This window comes from Mastigoproctus giganteus, chromosome 4 (genome assembly GCF_048544385.1).
Source record: "Mastigoproctus giganteus isolate SK-2022 chromosome 4, ASM4854438v1, whole genome shotgun sequence".
Lineage (NCBI taxonomy): Eukaryota > Metazoa > Arthropoda > Arachnida > Uropygi > Thelyphonidae > Mastigoproctus > Mastigoproctus giganteus.
The window spans coordinates 33,598,709-33,623,126 of NC_143578.1; the positions used below are offsets into that span (position 1 = coordinate 33,598,709).

Below are 24,418 nucleotides of genomic sequence, written 5' to 3' on the forward strand. Positions count from 1 at the left end.
TAACTGAGAGAAAAATATAAGTAAAATATAATTCCGCCGAAAACTTTTTTTTTTGAATAACCAAAAAACAATTTCAATCCAAACTTTTGAAATTTTTTTAATTAAAGAACGCGCGCATTATTGCGCACACTTATTCACTTTCTCGACTGAAAAAAAAAGTCAATTTAAAACGGAAGTATCGGCTTATATCCGATTACAACTTCCGGTTTTGTGACGTCAAAAAAAATCGACCAATTCAGCTTATATTAAGTTGATTTCGATGAAATCGACTAGAAATGAGAGATTTTTTTATGTGGAGTGATTACGTTTGAACGGAAGTGACGTTTGCCCAAACAGGAAGTTCGGTTTTAAAATGACACTGAAAGTAATTGTAGATTTGCTGATACTATACTAAGCAGCGCCACCTGTAATTTAAGTAACTGAGAGAATTAACATATATTTTTTTAATGAAATTTTTTTTATATAATTCCTTCGGAAACGGTTTTTTTGACCAACCAATAAACAATTTCAATCGAAACTTTTGAAAATATTTTAATTAAAAAACGCGCACATCAATGAGCGTTGTTCAGCCAATTTCTAGGTTGAAAAAAAATCACATTTAAAACGGAAGCATGGGCTTATATTCGATGACAACTTCCGGTTTCGTGACGTCAAAAATCGACTAATTCATCAGCAATATTAAGTTGATTTCAATATCAACTAGAAATGATCAGCTTTTTCTTGCCTGGAGTGATTACGTTTGAACGGAAGTGACGTTTGCCCAAACGGGAAGTTAGGTTTTAAAATGACACTGAACGTAATTGCAATCATTGTAGATTTTCTGACACTTTACTGAGCAGCGCCACCTGCAATTTCAGTAACTGGGAGAATTAAATAAATAGATATAAAATATCCTGAAAACATATAAAATCCATAAATTATTTATTTGTTTTAAGATAGTTGTCGTAGTTGAAAAATGCTGAGAGCGATCTTTTGTTTCTTTCGAAGTTAAATAAATAAATAAATTTTCTGTTGATACTCCAGGACGACCACACGGTCACAGGAGTTCACAAGACCGAAAAAGTACAAAAAACAGCACCGTATTTAGCAGTCATGGACTCGAAATTTATAGCTGCTTAAACCTTAAACTGGCTAATATATTTTGCGACTATTTCATTTATACTATGGAAAGATTTTCCTGCAATTAAATGTTTCTGCTTAAAAACTACAAATTCTTAAGATTAATTTAATTCGGAAAACTGTCTTAAAGCTATCATGGTCTGACATGAGACAGCTTTTTTTTTTCTTCAATTTGCAATTCAATTCATTTAAATGAGGTAGAAAGGTCAGTTAAAAAAAGACCAAATTAAATGCTATTTCGCAACTTCAAATTGATTTACTGGTTGCTCTTTTTCACTAAGAAAAAACTCTAATGTCTTCCAATAGTGATAAGAATCCTCGCAAAAACTTTGGTAAATCAGCGAATTTCAGAGCAGTAGAGGACATGGAATTATTTAACCATCGGGGCCGTTTGATGCTTTGCGAAAATATACTGGAACAATAGAAGTTTCACATACGATATTCGAAAGGCATGGGTATGTCACATATGGAATGCGCATGCCTGTGGTACATACATCTCTAGTAATAGAAGTAGGAGAATGAGTATAATTTTTAATCTATACGTCTTTTTGAATCACATTTCAAAAATATTCTGTCAATGCGTTTTATTTTTTAATCCACAACAACCAGAAATTGAAAGACAGCCATAAAAGGTTAAGGATCCTTGTGAAAAATGGACACCTGTATATTGGAGTGATTCCAGAAGTACTAAAAATATGAAAGCAGTCTAAAGATAAAAGCATGTTTTTAGCAGTTACGATGAACAAATAGATTTCCTGTTATACTCCGAAGCGACCAGAGCAGTTCACAAGATAGAGAGAATACATGAAACATCACAGTACACAGCAGTCTCAGCCTTGAATATCGCAGAACATAGCAGTCACAGCAGGGTGGGGGAAAATAACGGACGCATGTGCCCTAAAATCAACATAGACCTGGTTCGTTGCGTTTGCTCTTTGTTTACGGTTATGTGTATCATTTCTCATATGGAATTTCAAATAGACAGTTCAGTGATCAATTTTTAACTACTGAAGGGCAAGAACCACAGAAATAAAATTATTTAAAGCCTCAAATGAGTTTTAATTGAACAATTCCATGCGTATTTTTCCTTATTTAGGAAAAATACGCATGAAACAAAACACAAGGGAACATTACTAATATAGATCAATGTTATTCGATATTTATGCTAGATGGCAGTATCAGTATTTATACAATCGAAATATACAATGTATTGATAATTGTAGAAATATCTAACCATAGAAATTCTAGCGAATATTGAAATTCTAATGTACTTCAGGATACATAAAATCAATAAAAGTGACAGATGGAACATTTATTTTTACCTCAATACTTATTCTCAATGTTTCTTCAAGTTACTCGATTCCCACGTGGCAATATCATTATATCATCCATTAATTGCTCGCTGCTCAAAGTTGCCATAGGCGAAAGAAATAAGCAATTCAGCGAACTGTACTCTGAGAAGATCTATAGCAGTAATTTATACCGTCGCGAGATCAAGGCTAAAGCGAATACTAAGATGGCTCAGTGCCAATATCCTTAATGCAACATCAATTTTCGGACACACTCACGAAAAAGAAAGAAAGAAAAAAAAAAAAAAGAATACGTTGCAGACTGCTAAAAATCAAAGTCTCCTAGAAAGAACACATAAGGTATGTGGGTATAGCAATGTAACTCACTAGATGGCAGCACCTAAACATGGAAGGTTGATCATCTAACTTATTTCAAATAAATAAACATTTATTATCGAAGTACAGCACGGCGGATTTAATACTTGCGTGGCTCCATCTAGTGAATAAATTTTGCCACACAGGGGATTTTGGGTAAAGTTATAAGATATTTTTAAGTGTGTGACTGTATTCCATCAAAAAAATTAACAGTCTTGTCTATGAAGACATTTGGTAGGATAAATAAGGCCACAAGAGTAGGATTGTTTCTTTCGTAAAAGAATTCTTTATTCACTCCAAACTAATACTGAGGTACTACAATAAAACGTCGAAAATTGAACAGTGGGTGGCGAGATTTGAGGGACCGGAGAACTAAAGGCCACTTTCCTATAAAACAAAATGAAATTCAATTAAAATTAGCAGGAATAAATATTAAAAACAAAATTTCTAGAGTTGTGAACACACCTAGCCAAGAACTAACGTAGTTGAAATACAAGCGTGTGGCTAAAAAGAAACGAGAATTTTTTTTTTAAATCATTTATTTTAAGTACAATAATTTCAATGTTTTTACCTTTCACAGTACTCTCCAGCGGCGCCTATGTAACCTTCCATTCGCGATTTCCAAGATCTAAAACATCAGCGAAATTCTCGGAAGATCCGTCTTTAATTGCTGCATTCTGTTATTCTGAATGTCTGCTAAGTCCTCAAATCGTGTTTCTTTGAGGTGGATTATAATTTTCGGAAAAATAAAAAGTCGCACGGCGCCAAATCTGAAGTATAAGGTGGGTGCTATTATGTTGTGACATGCGCAGTAGTAAGGCGTTGGTAAGCATCGATTCTCGTTTCATTTTAGCCACACCTTGTATAAAAAATGCAGAAGTATAGTAAGACCTCTGCTCCAGGAACCAATTGGATTTCAATTAGTTTCTGGGGCAGAGCAAATATGCAAATATAATCCTAAACAAGATTATAAAGTACTACGAAATGTCACTATATATGCTTACTATAAAGTGTGATCAAAAAAGTTCGGCAAATGAACGAGATTAAAATGGCCCTTCTTCGAAGTAGCCTCCTTGACTACTTCGAGAGATTTAGATGGGTCACTTGAACAAGTTGCGACAAGTTCACAATTCACTACGACGCCGCAGTTTCAAATTACATTATCATTCCCCGAACTTTCTCAGCACACTTCATATTTAAGGTTTCCATACAAGATTTAAAAAAAAGATTGGTGTTGGTTATTACCAGCCTATTATTTGAAGAAATGTAGAATTTATCATCCAAATTATGCATTACTAAATAAATTGTTTTTATAATTAAATTAAGGTAGAATGAATTACTAAAATAAAAGTTTGATTTTTCTCAATATTCAATTTGCTTTACTTTATTTTTCACTTTTAGACGAAAAACAATTCTTCACCATAAATGGACAAAGAAATCAAAATATCATAATACAAATTTGTATAAACAATCATAGTAGGCCTGTAAGGCTAACAGAAACAGTTTAGAGATGAGTTTTAAAATTCCATGGTATAAATCCATCCAAGGATTGATACCATGGAACGTTTTACAATTTTTGACTGATTTACAATTTTGTCACCACTGGTGAAAGTGTGTCGTCAACCTCATGAAGACATGCATCCAGTCTGTCTCGTGTCCACTACTCAACGGAGGTGGTATCATAGAATGGAGTATGTTCTGTGGTACGTACTGGATCGGCTCATACTGTTAGGTCATGGAAGTGCGGCGTGAATATCCAATGGATATCATTTCTTCGTATAACTTCATATGGTAACGCTCCATTTTTACCTTTTACCCGGATTGCGATAGATTCTTTCCAAAAGATAACACAACTATTTTCTGTGACAAAAATTATATTTGACTGGTTCGAGGAACATTCCCAAGGTCTCTAACATCTACCCTGGACGCCTAATTTTGAATCTAACTGAGAAACTGTGTGGGATATGCCTGAAAGGACAGTTCGGCTTCCACTACTGATCACAATAGAGCAGCTGACAAAAATCCTGATGGAATAATGGTAAAATCTGCAGCTAGACTTCCTGGGACACCTGGTGGAACAAATTCCACGACGTTTAGGGCTGTAATTCGGGCAAAAGGTGGCCTTACTGAATAAAGATTTCTAATTTTTCGGCAAGTAAGTGTATATTTCCTTTACTACAAATATTTAGACTGATAATAGCTATTTAGAGTAATATTTAATTAGTACGACTAGCTCTGTTTAAAGAACAGAGAAATAATCAAATTCGCTTTCGGTGATTTTATCATTATTTTAAAACGATATGGCGACCACGGGGATATCCAAATGTGAGCTAAATAAACTGAGACTAGTTATTAATTATAAATAAGTACAATTTATAATCAATTATTCTGTCATTAGTAAAGAGCAAAGCTGAAAGATTATGCTCCCTAAAGACGTAAGCAATACAAAACGACAGATCCATTACGTCTTGCATAATCCAAGTTGGATTATTATATCGTATTACAAGCACTTCATTAAATTTAATATTTAATAAATTAATGGAAAGCGAAATGCCTGAAAATCGAAGGTCGTTATATATTACACGAACCCTCTCTCGCTCTCTCTCTCTCTCTCTTTTATCTCTTCACTTCCGGTGATGTTATCGTACAACCACAGGAAATGAAGTTAAGGAAAAGAACCGACATTTTTCTTAAGAACGGAAGGTTCATCTTTATTTCAGGTTTATCTTTCCTAGCCAACTTATCATAATGAACACGTGCACCCATGTATTACTTTAACAGATGAGGTTCGGCATCAGTTACCTCGCTTAATGTAGGCAACCATTTCACAGAGATGAAACTCTTGTCTACTGGCATTGTTTTCTTGCACATGAACCTTATCTCCTTTAAGTTCTTTGGAACATCGTATCTTCTCCCATCTGGGGCCATCTGGAACGAAATGAGAAAATGTGTTGAGTCGATGGAATCTCTTAACATAAATATACGCAAAACCATTCTATTTAAGAAATTGAAAAATATACGTGGGGAGAAAATTTAAGAGAATTGTTAATCTCCGATTTTAATTTGATTACGTTGGTGTTGACATGGATTTGAATTGAAATTAATTCAAATCCATTAATCGATAAGTTATTACAACAAAACATTTAAATATTAATTTATTATTTAAATCAGTCGATCTCAGATGGAGTACCAGGGCTTCACCCCATGAGCAACTACTCCACCCCATAGGCAACTACTCATCAGAAATAATATTTCTTTTAATATATGAGAAAATAATCTTACCTAGACGAACTACGTGCCTGCTACAAGTCTTCAAAGTCTTTTTCTCTGAGTTCTCTACGACAACTGAAAACGAATATGAACCTGCAAAGAAAGGTGAAAAAAAAAGTTATACCTGAATAAAGTTATGATTAACAACTTTTGAAATGAAGCGGATGATCTTTTTATTTTCTTAATTTTACCCTAATTACGAAAGGTAATTGGAATAATAGATTGAGAACCGGATATAAACTTATTTCGACTAGTTCGAAACAAGTTTTTGATGTAGAAAACAACAATAATTGTCATATGCTTATGCCAAGAAAGGTTATGTTATCTTCAGAAAAGAGCTGTAATCATATCTAAAATTAAAAAATTGTTGAAGATGAGCATGGAAGAAGCAGACTTTCTTTTGGGAATTAAAAATCAGGACGGGATATTTATAAGTACCAAAGTTGAGTTTTCTCTCCATTGAAGAATTACCTAGAGATTAGCATTTAAGGAACTGTGGTGGGTACTAGAGTTGTTTTTCAGAAAATGATTTGTTGAAATGTATACTGAAATACACTGGTGTGTAAAACTGCCGCTAGGCGTCTCCCCAGAGCGTCCCATATGTGTTCGATGGGATTTAGATCGGTGAAACGGGCAGGCCAATCCATACGAACAATGTTCTCACTTTCCAAAAGCATATCAATAGCTGCAGTGCGATGGGATGTGGCGTTATCATCCATAAACACGAACTTTGCAGCCACATTCCTCGCACTTCGACCTTCCTCGAGCTTCCTAATTATTCAAATCCTTCGGTCCTTAAGTTTTACACACCAGTGTACTATCATTAGCAAACCTATGAATTGGATTTTCTATCAATGGAGAAAGGCCAATAACACAGATGAAAATAGATAAAAGTTTGGAAATTCCGGCATTAGTTCAGTAGGTAAAGAATAGAGGTAGGAAACGATTAGGGAGAAAAAGGCCATAAGATGGACGTTTTCTTAGACCATAGAAAGATTTCTTAGACCTTAGACAGAAAGCCTTATTAATGTCGAGAGAAACTGCTTCAGTTTCTTCAAGCTCTGAATGGCATGGACTTTATAGTCAATGTTTCCACTCAGAATTTTCAACCTCTGGGCTTTACGAAATTAACAAAAATGAAGATTCGTTAGAAACAGCTAATCTGATAAATTGGGGTGCATTACGTTACATTTTATCAAGAATCCTAGAAAAGAGATAAAGTCCCATGAATGTTTTTTTTTTTTTAAAGAACAGAAGGTATTAATCTATCTCCATATCGAATAATTTGGATAAACTGATAAATCTTTATGGTACTGTGGATTTATTTTTCACTCACCTTTAGGAATATACAAATCAACTTCTACGACTGTAGCCATATGTCTCATCCAGAGAGTAAACACTGCAGAACGTTGTAATCTAGCTGCTGTGCAAGTCTCAATGTCCCCATCCACTCCTAATACTGGAGGTTTTGTGGAACCAGTTAGGGTAACGTATTTTACCCCAGAAGGTTCGGCTGTAGAAAAAGAAGTTTTTTTATTTAAAAATTGCTATGCGAAAAACAAAATATTTTTACAAACTTATAAAATTTCAAACTCTTAAGTCTCTTCAAATAGCTCCAAATTCTGGCTGATCAATTCAAAATTAAAGGTGAAACTCACTCTCGTTTTGTTCACTCAATGGAGTTTCTCCTATTGGCAAATCTTCCTCTATTCCATCTAAATTAAATAGAACACTTTCTTCAGTAAAATGGGTAGAAGTTGCATTTACATATACAAAATAATCATAAAATAATAATAATTCATAGTTATTAAAATATGCAGGTTGAAGCACAAGTGACTAATATTTTGTGCGGTGTCTGTACATTATTTTTAAGTTATGAATTTGAATAACAATCTCTACCTCGATTTATGAAAGGAACTATTTCGCACAGCTCGAAGGTATGATGCTCTGAATTATCATCTCTTAAATAGATAACATCTCCCATAATTCCATGCGGACACCGCATAGTCGTCCACTGATTTCCAGCTGAAATGTTTTAAAAATTTTTCAATTTAGATATTTGACAAAAAAAAAAAAAAAAAGTAAAAGAAGAAGGAAACAAAAAGATGTGTTAGAATGATAAAGTTTTCAAAAGAAGCTAATTATATTGTTTTCGTCTAAACAGTGAGCTACATAAAAACGCATCTGTTCATTAAAACATTCTTGGTAAAAATGTTAGGCTTAAGAAAAGGAAGAAATTGCGAAGTTTGTATTTTTATACATCATCGTAAAAGCTTATTTTTATACAGGATATATAAAACAAAATTTACATTACTTACGCAGTTGAAGCGAATATGAATTGTTAAAAAGTAAAATAGATTTTAAAAATTGTAGACAACACAATTAACGTTTCACACATACGTAAACAATCAAGCTGAAGATTAACGTACTAACTGATAGATGGCGGTAGCAGCGTTATGCTACATCACTAATTCCAAAAGACAAAAAATAAATAAATAAAAATTATAAATAAAATAATAATAATAATAATAAATAAATGGTAACTGTTATTTAAAAAATAATAGAAAAACATAAATTTCTCAATTATTCTACTCACACATCATAAAATAACATTAAATTTATTTCTTGAAATTAGTGAAATTTTAATTTAAAATAAATAGATTAATTGTAACGATAGGTTGCAGTAAAAATGTTACAATATTTGGATAACGTTGATTGGATAATGTGTTTACTAATTAATATGAATTATTCCCCTTGAAATAAATAACTCATAATTAAATTTTATGATTGCAAGAATTAATTTGTTTCTGATCAAATACTTACTTACGTGGCCGGTAATTCTATCACACACTTCCCTACTTCGATCAGTGGAATTGCCCACCTGAAGCGACAAGATGTAAACACCTAATTAAAACGAAATAAATGGAATTTTTATGAAATTTTCATTTATTGGGTATAGAAACATGGATCCTTTACTTCATTTTAACGTTATTATTTTAATGTTAATTATAATACACAAATAATATACTTTAATTATAATATTTTATTTATCTCCCCCCTTGCTTACCCAATTGTAGGGTGGGAGGACCTTAAAGTGACAAAAAGAAAAAATAAGATAAGTAATAACAAAAAGAAGAAAAAAAAAATAATACGCATACATATAGGGGACAATTCAAGCTCCAGGTTGAGGTGTTCAAATCCAGGTTAAGGCGTTCAAGTCCAGTCCAAGGCCTGCAGAAAACAGAACTGCCAGCACAATGAGCTTGAGCTCTATAGAATCACAAATTGCACAAGGAGCTGGGGGAGTTCTTCTAGAATCATGAATCTAGAAGTTTTTTATGAACTGGAGCTTCCGAGCGTCCAATCCAGTACTCGGAATTGCCTGTGGTAATCATAGCAATGGTGACAACGCCATGAACTGCCAAGGGACAAGCCCTTATGGGTAGAATAGTTGATAGAATCATCGTCCTCCCCACACCAGGTGGAAAAGACGTGAGTTCGAGTCCCGTCCGTGACGTGAGGAGTTTTTATAGGCTCCCGGAAACTCGGGTTTTTCGTCCAGAAAACAATCCTGGGAACACATGCAATTTACAGACAATATACACGGAGCAACATGGACATCAAAAGAAAACCGAAGATGTCGATTTTGCAGATGCGGGAATGAATATTCACCCTAATTGAGTTATTCTGTTCTATCACACAGCACAATCCTGCATATGAGAACCTATAAGTTGTGTAAGTCTTGTTATTGATGCCGCACACATCTTCCAACACCTAACTGCAATAAATGTCACAGTAGGGTCACCCGGAATATTAATTCAACTACCCAAGTGTAGTATGTTCGTGAATTGCCTGTGTTCTCTAATCGATTTGCCGGACATAAAAACCGAGTTTCGGTGGTAGGACATTGCTATCTAGCCTAGAGACCTAGTAATTCACAAGGAGTGAAAAATGCCAATAAACGTTCCTCGCGTCATTGATGGAATTCGAACCAGGGCCTTCTTTTCAACCCGGTTTGGGAAGGATAGTGATGATGCCACGGTGCTACCGCGCAGACATCTAATTACAATAAAGTAAATACTCTATATTTGAATGTTTCTGCCTATCAATTTCTTTCTTTCTTTCTTTTTGCATTAGCTGGGAGAATTCCCAGCTAATGCAAAAATTTTTTTTGCTAAAAAAATATACAAAATAATTAGCACCTATACGATAACTTTGAAACTTACCATCTGGAATGTATATATCCACCTCCATAACCGGGGAACTCTTATCCAGAAAAAGAACAAATTCAGCTTCAAACTGCAGAAATGCTGACGCACAAGTGCTTGTGTTACCATCGACAGCAAGTAATGGAGAAGTCTCGTTCCCGGATAGCTTCACTGAAATCACTTCAGCTAGAGGAAGAATGACAAGAAAGGCAGGAGTTATAAAACTGTATTAAATGAATGAGATAAATATTAGTATTAGTAAGACCAGATGATGCAAAGACGCGAATTTTTTTCTGCATAAATCAAAATTAAATAAATCAGTAAAATAACAGTGAAAATAAAATAATTCCATTACCACAAGGTAACATCCAATTTCGGTTTGAACTTGGCCAAACTTACTGCCTGCCATGTTCGGAGACAATTTATTCCAGTGTTCGACCACAGCCCACAAGAAGAATAATAACGCCTTCTTCCTTCTAGCAAAGGTCCTGTAAATCATGGAGAGGACACCATGTGCCTTCCTAGCTGCCTGTTTACAACTTATAAAAAATTTCATATCAAACTGAATCTTAACACCTAAGCCTTTTTCATCTTGAACCACTTTTAACTGCGCTCCCCTTAGCTTATAAGTGACTCCTGGATTTCTGTTTCCCCAAATACATAACCTTACATTTAGGAGCATTAAACTTTAGTTGCCATTTTGCAACGATCCAAGTCTTTTTTTGAGACATCATGGGCTAGTTTGAATTGTTAGATAACCTTGATAGCTTCCCTTGGACACCCCCGTAAATGCCATTTACAAAAATTAAAAATAAGAAGGAGAGACTGACTATTTTTGACAACCCTCTGTCTCCTATCTTTTAGTCAGGCTGCGATGCAGCGTGGTCCCCTCCAAAGCCTGCTACTGGTAAGATAGCAGGCTGTCTTACCAGTAGCAGGCTTTGGAGGGGAGGTATCAAAAGCTTTATAGATAGTCTAGACTCTAGAGATATAATATCACAAATGTTAACTGCATTAAACTGTTTAATGGCTATATCATAATAATTTATCAAACTGGTCAGGCATCGTCTTCCCTTAACGAACCCAACGGAGTCTACTCCCAATCCCATTCTTGTCAAATATGAATTGTTTAAGTTAGTTTCCTATAATCTTTTAAAATTCTTAGAAAAATAATTCTACAAAGTATTGACCATTGTAATTAAAATTTAAAAATGTAATGACAAAAATTACTCCAGCTACTGTTATTAAAAATTACCTCTAGGATAAGGTCTAGTTCTAACAGGAGTTACTGTACCAACATCCTCAGGACTAGATGAACTGGTGCTTACTGGTACAGCTATATCCAATTTTTCCTCATCTAAAAGTTAAAAATATATATATAATTAACCGAAAAATTATAGCCTGAATAATGGTGAACTTTAAAGATTTTTTTAAACCAATATAATAAATGCTCATTGGTAGATATGCATTAGGTAATCTGCATATTTCAGAAATTAATCCATAAGATCCATGTTATATTTCAATGAATTATATAAACTATTTCGCAAAACATAGATAATATTGCAGGGACGCATACATCAAAACAGAGCACACAAAACTAACTGGTATAAAAACAAGCTTTTATTGGTATAAAACTAATTGAGAAGTCATAACCTTGGTAAGGGTGAACTTGAAATATTGAAAAATTTAACCCTAAAAAAAATAAAAAAAAGAGTTAAAGTTGCATTCTTATTGATTATTATTATTGCTTTCCGTGGACTGTCAATTGAAGTGACCGGATCCGAGTTAACTCCTCTTCAAACAAGTGACGAGTTCCCTAAATGTCACTGAGGATACCTACTGTTTGTAAACCGAAATAATATTGTTCATAAAGATCAAGTAACTGATACAAATGAGCACATGTGTGCATATGCACATCTTTCGTTCTAATATACAAATATGGGTAAATTAAAACTTTGTTTCTCTCTGTTCGACTGTACTCAGATATCGACATTTGAGTCAAGGTTCATAGTCTAGTGGCACAGGGATACTAGATGACTGATTCACTGGGTACAGAAAGCAATCAGCAGAACGAAAGGTAGTAAATTAGAGGTAGAGGCATCAGTGATCTTTAATGTCCATCAAAATATGATATTCTAGTTTCTGTTTTGGGAAACAGAACTATCTGCAATTGGAATATCATATTGTGATGGACATTAAAGAAGTATTCCGAAGAGCTACACACTGAGTGGCGTCTTTATTAGGCATATCTATCTAATAAAGAAAGATAATAGCAAGCAAGTCCACTCCCTTCAGCGCTTCAGAACAGCCTGGATTCGTAAATAAAAGCACCAAACTCAACGAGGTGTACAAAAATATGCCACGGATGCTGGTCCATGCTGATTTAATTGCTTCCTAAAGTTGTTACAAATTTTATGATTACAGATCTCGACTCCGAAGTGTGTGTTTAAAGGTAAAGTTGTCAGTTCTCTTCTTGAGTTCAAAATGAGCGTCCTCATATCGTCACATCCTCTTCTGCGACGAAAGCCAAATTGGAGAGATCAGGAGCGGATTAAGGTCGGTTGAGGCCCCGGTCGCAGAAGAAAATACTGGGCCCCTTAAAAAAAAGAGAGAGACAGGGAAAATAAAAATACATGTTAACCATTTTTTTAAATAAGTAAAAAATATTATGTACTATTATGTTTTATCTCCAATAAAATTTGAATATAATATATGTATAATATAATTAATAATAGCATAATAATAATCACAAAGTTTTGAACTAATAGTTGAACATATTAGTTTAACTATTAGTTGAACTAATATGTTCAACTAATTTGTTGGGGTTTTGCGTGGCCCTTCAGAAGTCGGGGCCCAGGGCGTGCGCCCGGTGCGCCCGCCGTTAAATCCGCCTATCCGAGAGATGAAAAAGTATCAGATGATGAAAATGGTAAATTACATCTTAGGGCCATGAGACGTTCAAGCAGCTTTCCAAGATGTGACAATAGTGAAATTGGCCTATAGGATTTTGGATCATGAGCGGTTTGTTTCCTGTTTTGGTATTATCTTTAAGTGATGATTTCCAAATTTGTGGAAAGGCACCTGACTCAAGACATTTATTAAATAATTTTAAAAGATGATTTGGGCGGAGAAAGAAGAATCTCTTAATGAAAATGCTTTCCAGGAAATCAAACCCCGGACATTTATTCTTCTTAAAAGATGAAACAACCCTCTGCAGCTCCTCTTCAGTAAACGGTTTGAAAGAAATGGAATAACTGTATTGGTTATTCTGTAGTCTAAGATTTAGATGGCAGAAAGAATATTGATCAATATTACTTTCTGGGAACAGCCTATTTAAGATCTTCGTTGTTTGTTTATTGCATTAAATATTTCTCCAGGAAAGAGCTTAACTTAACATATTTTTTTAAATATTTTTATATTTGACATGCAGTCTATTAATATCATCCACTACGAGGTACATTTGGATGTAATTGTTTTCTTTCTAGTATATTTAGTTATTGCTGTGTGGATGACGTTTTTAATACGTATCACTGGTGCTCATTAAAATGGCCACAGGAAGTAGTATGATCAGAAGATCAGTGACAACAGACAGGTCAAAGTTGTTCCTCAATGAGCACCTGACTAGTTCGCGTGGAGAAGAGCCCATGGTTCTTGTGGAACATATATTAAAACAGATGGCTCGATGGTCTGATATTGTCCAGTCTGTATTGACTGTTATCCTGTTACCCTGCATAAGTTCAGTCAGCTTCAGTTGGCTTTTCGTGTCAACAAACTTTCCGATCATAGGACCCCACAAACTGTATCGTACTATAGACCATGTGAAAGCAGCCAATCTGCTTTAATATAATGAAAGCCATCTTTCAATCATCACTTTATTGTGCATTCAATTTGGAGTAGAATTTGAATATTTTTAATATTTAAAAGATTGATGGCATAATTAGTCCTGGAAATTTGGAAGTATAAGTTGTATTGAAGCAAACAGCAGAATATTAGAAGACACATAAATAAAATTAATTTAAAAAAAAAAGGAATTTCGCTCTAGAAGAAGTTGTAAAAATAATAAATTAAAATCTTGTTTGGTTGGCGATTTTTAAGCTATCTGTAGGCAAAAAGTCATATATTTTACCTGTTTTAACATTCGCAGAAATTTCACATAGATGGAAGTCGTGATTGGCTGAATTGTCATCTTTTACATGTACTACATCTCCCATAATGCCTTTTTTACACCTAAAAGTGTGCCATCTATTCTCGGCTGTAAAAATAGACAAAACCGAATTATAAATCAATTCTTTCCTCGATAACAATGCTCTGGAATAAATAAGCAAACTTCATCAATTTTATTGAGAAATACATAATGGGTGAACCAAAAAATGGAGTAAACCAAACTTACATATGGTTCCTGAGATCCCATCGCAAATTTCGACAGTTCTTTCCACCGAATTCTCTACCAATGCTGTCAACATGTACAGTCCTAAGAAATATAAAAGGAAAAAATGATGTTAAACGGGAACAATATATTTGATGTGTCTATATGATATATGTCTAAAAACAGCTCTCACCTGCAGGGATAAAAATCCTCACTTTTACCACGTTTCCCATTTCTCTAAGGAACATTGCGAAGTCTGCAGCAGGCTGTCGTTTTGCTATTGCACACGTAGAAGTATTTCCATCTATAGCCAGCAGAGGCGAATTTTCGTTACGGGTCAAAGTCACAAGTCTTACATCCGCTGAGAAAAAGCAAAGCAAAGTATAAAAAAGGGATGAAAATCCACGCATCATATGAATAACAAATTCAAACTTGGTATGCACACGTGTGGATATGATTCATTGCCCGATTGCGAATGCATGGGTATTTGCTATCTCTCAATTTATCAAAAAATTGAAATATTGAAAATACTCTGAAAACTTTGTAGAAAAAAAAGAAAAACAACTTACCTCTCCTAGATAGCATATCGGTTGTTGGAACGGCTGTAGTTGACACATCACCCAGCTCTTGAAAAAAATAAAATAATAACAATAAAGAAAAAAAAAAGCGCAGTAAGTAGAAGCGCCATCATGCGGCAAAATATAAAAACAAATAAAATTTGTTTACATTTTGTCTATCACGGTGAATGCAGCGATTTGTTTATATAATACAAACGAATTTTCTGATTTATTTTATATTTAAAAATAATAATAATAAAATAAAGAGAATTAAGAAGAAATTGTATACCTGAACACTAAATAATTACCTGGTCTTATAAAAGCAGAAATTTCACACAGTTGAAAGTCATGATTGGCAGAATTATCATCTTTGATGTGAACAATATCTCCCCAGACTCCATTTGGACATCTAAGAATTTCCCATCCGCTTTGAGCTGGAAAAACCCCCAAGAAAAATTAAAAAAAACAAACAAACTTGAGATTGTGCAAAGGCCATTTTATCTTTGAAAAGTTAATAAGAAAGAAAAATATAAAACTTACCGAGATTTAAAGTCGAGGTGCTGCAACTTGCAAGGGTACGCTCCACTGAATTCTCTATCAGAGCAGATAAAATGTACTCTCCTGTTGAATAGAAAATATAATAATGTATATACACTGAGCATGCAAGAGTATAGGTGCACAGAATTATAGACAGTATTTTTCTTTTTATTTAATATTGTGGAGTTGCTTACCTGCTGGAATATACACTCTCACTTCCACTACTGAACTCAGTTCTTTGAGAAATAATGCAAAGTCTGCAGCTGGTTGTCGCCTAGCTGTAGTGCACGTGCTAATATCTCTATCTATAGCTCGCAAAGGAGAATCTTGATTACGAGTTAGTGTCACTTGACGTAACCTAGTTACCAGCTGACCTGGAAAAGTGAATACAGTAGTCCTCTTTACCTTTAATGGAACATTAAAGATATTTTGCATTATTTTCAAAGAGATTGTATAAATCTCCTATGTGCTTCTTACCTAAAGGAGGAGGCAGCATACTTGTAGGAATTTCTGGTGATTGGCTTATGGTAGTGCTTTCAGAAGTAGATACGCTGTTGTCGTGATCATCACTCCCTTTAAAAGTAAAAAATATATATAATTTTAAAAAATATCAGTGAAGGTGTCCACAACTGCAATAGCATGGAACTTGTACATTGGTCAAAAATAGTTTAAAAGAGACTGAGGGTACAAGTTCAGAGGTATAAGCAGGATACGGCAATATTTCAAACCCACACTTGTGATCAATCCTCGATGCAGCATGCGAGAAATGTGCAGGGGCATTATCGTGGAGCAGGCGCATACCTTTTGACAGCTTTTCCCGTCTTTTTTTTTTTTTCTTTTATAGCAGTATTAGCTTTATGAGGAGGTTGGAATAACACTTCACCGTCATACACCCCTTCTGAAGATAATTTGTTAGTATCACACCATACTGATCCCAAGCAAAAAACTGACAGCATCACTTTGGCAGTTTTGGGGGTTAGTGATTCTGTATGCTTCCATTGTTTTGACATTAGTTATGAATCCAAGTTTCATCCATGGTGACTGGTGATGAGAAAAACTCCTCCGGCTTTTCCTGGTACATCGACAACATTGGATGTGCACATTTTGCCTTTTCCTTCTTCTGGTAGGGCTTCAGAAGTTTCGGAAGCTATCTAGCAGACACTTTACTCTTTGGCAATTCTTGATGGATGATGTTCTCCACAGACCCTACACTAATTTGGAGCTCTGAAGCTAGTTCTTTGATGTTAATACGGCGACCTTCTAGGATTAATGCCTCAATTTTTGCAACGCAGTCTTCTGTTACAGCAGTTGTTGGCGTCCTGGAATTTCTTCATCATGCGAGGTTCTTCCACATTTGAATTGTTTATACCAATGTGCAACAAAACTGTAACTTGGACAGTCTTCTCCATAAACAGCGACCATTTCTTCGTGGATTGTTTTCCCTTGCAAAAAGAGGAACCGAATCACTAATCTGTATTCCAATTTATCCATTTTGAAACTTCACTTCACTCAGCGCTTCAAGAAAAAAAAAAAGAATTGTAAGATGGAAACCAAAATCTGTATGGTTGCTATAGAAATTTCAAGTTATCAAACAAAATATTTCATCTTTCTATCACAACTACGTCTGGGTGAATACAAATCTATTTGGAACCGGCCCCACCCCGCAATTTTATAAGTAGAAGCATGAGTACTTCCGCAATTTAAATGAAACAGAGACTTTTGAAATAAAGAATTCAAAGGGTCATGCTGATTTCCAGGAGAGATACAATCTTGACAGAATTACGCTGACTGTTGGTGAAACGAATGTTTAAAGTCTCCTTCATCTCACTGACGCCTAAGTATCAGGGAAGATGTCATAATCGCTGTGTAGCCGGTCAGGGCTGTAGCCTGTGTGTTGCAGCACTCTGTACACGTACCATGTGGATCACCAAGACAGAAGTGGTAGTAAACTAAATTAACAAACTGGAATCTCATTAAACACGTAAGCAGGTCCTTACTGAGGAAGGACATCAGAGAAGTATAAATACTCTGCAATTAAACAAGTTATTTTTAAAGTTATTATTATTATTATTTTCATGTCTTGCTGGAAAAGAAAGATATTTTAAATGTATAGACAGATATACTAACCTCGTCCTAGAGGGACGAGGTTAGTATAAGTGCCATATGCAATTACAGGTTTCCATTAACTCACAGCAATGGAAACACGTTCAACAGCATTGTAGACAATGTCTTACCCAACATCTATGCTTGCTAACGATCCTAAAATCTATAATTTGGCTGCTACCAACAGCCTTTACTGCGTTTCTTCAAACTATGTTAAGGCCAACGGAAATAAATGTAGACATCGTTTCCAAAGAAACAATCCTAAGATTACTCACTGACCTGCGTTCATCCGTTATTAACTTCCAAGAAGAACTTTGGACCTTTTTTTCAAAAGGATCTTGACTCTAAAAATCCTGCTGTGATGGAAATCGTGATAAACCACTCTTGCTCAACTACTTGAATATTGCCGTCACATTTGTAATCCTCACTATCAAAAGAACGGATCTTCTAGAGCCATTTGACAAATGATTCAAGGAGATATTGTAACATTAGTACATATTTTAAAGCATGTTATTGAAGATATACTGGAAGATTAGAAAGACTATATCTCCACTCACGAAACACCGCTTGAAAAGGGATAGAAATAGTAAACTTTTCTTATTTTGTGGTAGATTCAGTTTAGTTCCACCAATTTAATGGATTAGCTTTATTAGATACCATCAAGTTTAATCTGTTTACCGATGTCTGTACTTACACTCCCAACATCATAAATTCCAAAGTCCTAACATAAAAAGTTCTAGGGCAACTTTTGTTTGTTGTAGGGTTTAGGCGCATCGGCAACTTAGGCCATATTGAGCCAGAGAATAGGCAAAATGCCACGCTAGGGCCACCCGGAATATACATTAATCTGTCCATTGTACATATAAGTTCGTGAATTTGCGTGTGTTCTTTGGTCGATTTGCTTGATTTCCTGGGGAAAGAAGCCTTTGCTATCTACGCCTGAGACCGATTAACTCGCCCACAGAGTGAAAAAAAGCTCATAAAAGTTGCTTGCGTCATTGATGGAATTCGAATCCGGGCCTTTTCTAAGCGGTGTGGAAAGGACTGTGATGATGCCACTGTGCTACACGCGCAGATCCACAGAACAGGTAGGGTAAATAGAAGTGGTTAGTCGCTTTGGTTGCCTGAGAGTTGTAGGATAGATGAATAGAAATGACGCTGTTTTTAGCCATGGAGTAATTGATTGTTAGAACAAACTTCCATCTGGTTTTATGAGAGTGAGTAGTTTGAATGTATTTAAAGGAGTGGAGCTTAAGCTTTGCTTCCTTCATTATTTTGCGAATAATACCGGAATTTGAGGTGGTAATCGTGAAATGTAGCTTGAACCAATGCGCGTGGGGCAGCACCCTGCATTTAAACAATTGTGTCCAAGCATTCTCTCTCTTTCTTCCAGGACAGGAATCATATAGTGTCGGAGAAGATTACAGAAAAGTTCACCGGTACATGTGCCGGGACCACGTATTCGAACCTCTTCGAATGCGAACCCACACCAAACAGTAACATGTGGTCCTTGGAGAGGAACTTCGTCGATAATATATGACGCCGATGTTCCCAACACCCGACAATAATGGGTATTCACATATCCTCTTAACCAGAAAAAAATCAGTTTATAAGATGCTCAAAAACTTCATGTCATCAGTCTCCATCCGAGCCAGAAACCATAGAGTTAAGTTATTTTCACCTTATTGCAACTTTAGTGTGTTGTAGGGTTTAGGACATCGGCAACTTAGGCCACATTGCGACATATGTAATATGTCCGCAAATTTCGTGTGTTCTTTAGTCGGTTTGGTGGACAACAAACCCGAGTTCAAATAAATAAGGTTCGTCTGGACCTCTGTTTAGTTTTAATTTAAATCTAATGTTTTGTTGATTTTTATGTTTATGTTTACAACTAACTTATTCTGTTCCTACCAAAAATTGTAAGTTTACTCACCTGTTTTAACATACGCAGAAATTTCACACAGTTGGAAATCGTGATTGGCTGAGTTGTCATCTTTCACGTGGACGACATCTCCCATAATACCTTTCGGACATCTGAAAATCTGCCACGAATCTTCGGCTTAAAAAAAAAAAAAAAAGACTGTTGGATTGCAGAACAACTTCATCCTCTGACTACACCCAAAAAAAAACCGCAGTAAATTTTTTTGCCATGGAAACAAGAAAGGCAAACTCACTGATCACTCCAGTTGTTCCATCGCAAATTTCAACAGTCCTCTCCACCGAATTCTCGACCAATGCTGTCAGCATGTATAGACCTGACAAATAAAACCCAAAGATTCAACCAAATCGGAAATGGTGAGCATATGTGGGTAATGGCATGCGTATGCGTCATAATAAAATAACTGACCTTTCGGGATAAAAATCCTCACTTCCACCACGACACCCATTTCTTTAAGAAACATTGCAAAGTCTGCGGCAGGTTGGCGTTTGGCTATGGTGCAGGTGGAAGTATCACCATCTACAGCCAATACGGGTGAATTTTCATTGGCGGTTAAAGTTGTCAGTCTGGACTCAGCTCGAACAACTGAAACTACAACCAAAAAAATAATACGCATCTGTTATTTTTATCACTCATTGCTTTGTCTGGATAGAAAATAAACAAGATATGTCCAAGATTCCTAAAATTCAAATTTGTATTTAAAAATATCCCTTACCTCCAGGAAGCGGTGTATTGGGTGTAGGTACTGTAGGTCTCTGGGAAGATTCTAAAAAAGGCAAATGACAACAGTTAATGCCGGTGCATTATCAAGGTATGATAACTAAAAATATAACAAGACATAAATATAAACGTAAATAGTAATAGCAAAAAATAAAATTAAAGAATTTTAAAAATTCTAGATTATGACAACTCAGTGAGGTTGCTTAAATAAATGCACTGAGTTGTCATTGAAATATAACCATCTGTTTGCAGGAGAAAAAAAAACCGATTCAGAGTAATTTAAAGAGTTGAACCACCGATGGGACAATTTTAGTGCAAGAATAGGAAAATGCCATGAATTGGAAGATCACATAAGAGGTGGTTTATGGTGATAAGAATGTAGATGGAAATCTCTGCGAAAAGCACATCGAACGGGCGGCTCTAGAGCTGTATTAGCTATATAAGGACAGAATGCATGAGATATCTGGTTCCAATGCGACTCTGTCACCCCTCTTGCTAGTGGACGAACCCACCGCTTGGGAGGTATATAGGTACACTGCATCACTGCATTCAAGTAGATGGTAATTGTAAGTTAACCGACTTTGAAAGAGGAATGATAGTGGGTGCCCGACGTATGGGTCACTCTATCGCGGAGGTGGTACAGAAATTGCACTATCTCCGTTCGAGAGTATCAAGAATGTATCGAGAACACGCCATTTCCGGAATAACATCTCATCGTGGACAGCGCTGTGGGCTAAGAAAGGTGGTGGATGAACGTGGCCGTCTGTCTCGCATTGTTTCAGCCAACTGGAGAGCGACAGTGGCACAAATCACCGCAGACTTCAACGAGGGAGGTGCCACAAATGTCTCCACCAAGACCACCAGGAGATCATTAGCCGCAATAGGTTATGGGAACCGCCGACCTACCTGAGTCCCATTGCTAACACCACGACACAGGCAATACACCTCAATTGGGCGAAAGAATATCTGCACTGAACCTTGGATGATTGGAGATGGGTCTCCTGGTCCTATGAGTCCCGTTTTCAGTTATTTCGAGAGGACGGGAGGGTGCGCACCTGGCGGAAACCGCGCGCGTCATGTCAACAAGGAACTGTTCAGGCAGATGGACGGTTGGTAATGGTCTGGGGCGTGTTCAACTGGCACACGTTAGAACCTCTGGTACGTCTAGACACATCTCTGAACGGTCCAGGTGATGTGCTATCCTTCCAGACCATCTGCATCCCTTCATGATCATTGTGCACCAACAGGACAATGGACTCTTCCAGCAGGACAATGCGCCTCCCCACAGAGCCGTTGTGACTAGAACATGGTTGGTTCGAAGAGCATTCCGCAGGTTTTACGACCATGGAATGGCCTCCTCGTTCACCAGGCATGAACCCTGTGGGGCATCTTTGGGATGCTGGAAAGGTCCGTTCGAGCTTTGGATCCTCCACCAAGAATGCTAGGGAATTATGGACAGCAGTGCAGCAAGCATGGAGGGAAATACCTGTGGAACGCTTTCGTGATCTAGATGCCTCGCCGTGTAACTGCCCTTATCCGGGCGAAAAGTGAGCCTGCCCGTTACTAGGTAGGTATCCCATGATTTCTGTCCACTCAGTGTACAAACTGATAAACTAAGGGCAGGACAACCAGCCAGCACAAGAAATATGATGAAAGTGGATGTCCAGCTCCTTGTCATTACGGAAAAAAAAAAACTTTGGATTTTTCAAATGCTATAAGATTTGGTTTGGTTATTTGAAGCAGTCCAGTACCGATGTGATTAGTGAAAATTCTTCTTCTTTCATTTTTCATTTAACCAATTTAAAATGTATAGTGACGTTGCCCTCAAAAATTTCCTCAATTTATACATGAACAAAAGATTCTGGAAATATGTCAAAAAAAGTTTTTCATAAAAAAAATATTTAAAATACTTTTTTGGGGGAGGGGGATTCAGTTGTAACGTTTAAATTACATAGATAAACATTGTGGATGAATGTCAAAAAAAAAAAAAGAAGTCACATTTTAAGAACAGAAGAATTTCTTACCTGATCTTACAAGGGCAGAAATTTCACACAAATGGAAATCATGATTGACAGAGTTGTCGTCCTTAACGTGTACCACATCACCGAAAATGCCTTCAGGACATCTAAAAACCTGCCATGAACTTTCAGCTAGAAAAATAAGACTAAATTATAAAACAATCCATTCCTGTTTTACTAATTACTTCTCAATAAAACAAGTTCATAGTTGTCATAGAAACCGAAAAGTACTCACAGATCACTCCCGAGGTTCCATCACAAATTTCAACGGTTCTTTCAACCGAATCCTCCACCAAAGCTGTTAGCATGTACAGTCCTGATGAATGAAAAGAGAAAAACAAATAAAAACGAGACAAACCTAAATGTAATGGTACAATGAGCATAAGCAACAAAGTACTCACCAGGTGGGATGAAAATCCTCACTTCTACCACAGTACCCATTTCTCTAAGGAACATTGAAAAGTCTGCTGCAGGTTGTCGTTTGGCGATGGTGCAAGTGGAGGTGTCGCCATCTACCGCCAGCACTGCTGAGTTTTCATTAAGGGTTAAAGTCACGAGTTTAACTTGAGGGTTAATACCTAAAGAGAAAATATAAATAATACACGCGCAAAGTGAAAATGAAGTATCAAAATACTTATGTCTATAATGTTCTATATTCTATATCTGCTTATTAAATATTTTATGGACTTATAGATGAACTTTATGGACTTTTATAGATTTTATGGACTTTTTACAATTTGAGAGAATCCTTACCTGGAAGAGATGGCCCAGAAGTAATTGTAGGTGTCGTTCCAGAATCTATTAAAAGTAATTAAAATTGGCCAGTTAGTGAAGCCATCTGGTGGCAGTATAAATAACAAACGCAAATATTGATATATTTAATCAATCATTTTTTTATACACAAAAAAGATTAAGCCTTGATGGATTCATAATACCATTTGGTATTCTATATATCTTATTGTTACCTATTTATAGAAGAATTTCCTGTTATGCTTGATGGCTGTAAATAGATTGTTTTTCGTTTTATGATGATAAAAAGCAACAGAAATATGCCTGGCTTTTTCAAAAAATCTATTTAAGTAATTCGGATTTATTAATCTGTTTCGTATTTGTGTTTTCCAGGCCAGAGAGTTCCTTTTTGTGAATAAAATATCATTATTAATATTATTATTATCTGAGGCATTGCAATATACCCTCTTGGATAGTGGATGGATTATCACTATCCTCCACTCGCAGAAAATTCCTCTGTTCGAATTCCTTCAAAAAGTTTTATGGACTTTATTACAACGTGGCCAAGTTAGTCGGTCTCAGGAGAGAATGCCTTGACTTTTTCCTGCTGGAAACTCGAGTTTTTCGTTCAACAAAGAAGCAAATCGACCACAGAACACATAATTTACAGACACGATTACTGTAACCTCATAGCCTTAGTTGCTTTCGCACTTAACATACACACGCGCTAATTATATAAAGCATTCCCATCGAAATTACAGAACACACATAGCTAAATCTACAATGTGTTAATAATTAAGCTCTTTACCTGTTTTCAGATAAGCAGAAATTTCGCACAGATGAAAGTCGTGATTGGCTGAATTATCGTCTTTAACATGTACCACATCTCCCACAATGCCATTCGGACACCTGAAAACCTCCCACGAATCTTCAACTATAAAAAAAAATAGAAGACACCGATTACAGATAGAATAATGCCTTTTTTTATTCACTATTCTGCAATATGTAAAGAAACTAGCTGGCAATGTCCACAAGGAAAATAAAACTCACCAATCAATCCTGTTGTTCCATCACAGATTTCAACAGTTCTTTCCACCGAATTCTCTACCAATGCTGTTAGTATGTACAGTCCTGATGAGGAGGGGAAAATATAAAATTAAAACGGAACATGGTTTGTCATGGTGTGTC

General features: G+C 35.9%; 1 protein-coding gene across 2 annotated transcripts in view; it reads right to left on the reverse strand.

Annotated features, from left to right (window-relative positions):
• Nucleotides 1-3,041: 3,041 nt before the first annotated feature.
• Nucleotides 3,042-24,418, reverse strand: part of LOC150086612 (uncharacterized) — a 32,030-nt gene continuing 10,653 nt past the window's right edge. For both annotated transcript variants that reach the window (XM_090372624.1, XM_090372623.1), the window contains exons 7-33: nt 24,281-24,361; nt 24,039-24,164; nt 23,255-23,299; nt 22,903-23,079; nt 22,737-22,817; nt 22,508-22,633; nt 20,479-20,529; nt 20,172-20,354; nt 19,999-20,079; nt 19,758-19,883; nt 16,199-16,294; nt 15,916-16,095; nt 15,725-15,805; nt 15,493-15,618; nt 15,197-15,253; nt 14,821-14,988; nt 14,652-14,732; nt 14,388-14,513; nt 11,517-11,618; nt 10,280-10,447; nt 8,877-8,957; nt 7,953-8,078; nt 7,712-7,768; nt 7,390-7,566; nt 6,066-6,146; nt 5,586-5,711; nt 3,042-3,170 (exon numbers count right to left, since the gene is read on the reverse strand). In XM_090372624.1, coding sequence (XP_090228750.1) covers nt 3,085-3,170; nt 5,586-5,711; nt 6,066-6,146; nt 7,390-7,566; nt 7,712-7,768; nt 7,953-8,078; nt 8,877-8,957; nt 10,280-10,447; nt 11,517-11,618; nt 14,388-14,513; nt 14,652-14,732; nt 14,821-14,988; nt 15,197-15,253; nt 15,493-15,618; nt 15,725-15,805; nt 15,916-16,095; nt 16,199-16,294; nt 19,758-19,883; nt 19,999-20,079; nt 20,172-20,354; nt 20,479-20,529; nt 22,508-22,633; nt 22,737-22,817; nt 22,903-23,079; nt 23,255-23,299; nt 24,039-24,164; nt 24,281-24,361 — 2,996 coding nt within the window. In that variant the 3' untranslated portion in view covers nt 3,042-3,084. The remainder of the gene's footprint in view (nt 3,171-5,585; nt 5,712-6,065; nt 6,147-7,389; nt 7,567-7,711; nt 7,769-7,952; nt 8,079-8,876; nt 8,958-10,279; nt 10,448-11,516; nt 11,619-14,387; nt 14,514-14,651; nt 14,733-14,820; nt 14,989-15,196; nt 15,254-15,492; nt 15,619-15,724; nt 15,806-15,915; nt 16,096-16,198; nt 16,295-19,757; nt 19,884-19,998; nt 20,080-20,171; nt 20,355-20,478; nt 20,530-22,507; nt 22,634-22,736; nt 22,818-22,902; nt 23,080-23,254; nt 23,300-24,038; nt 24,165-24,280; nt 24,362-24,418) is intronic.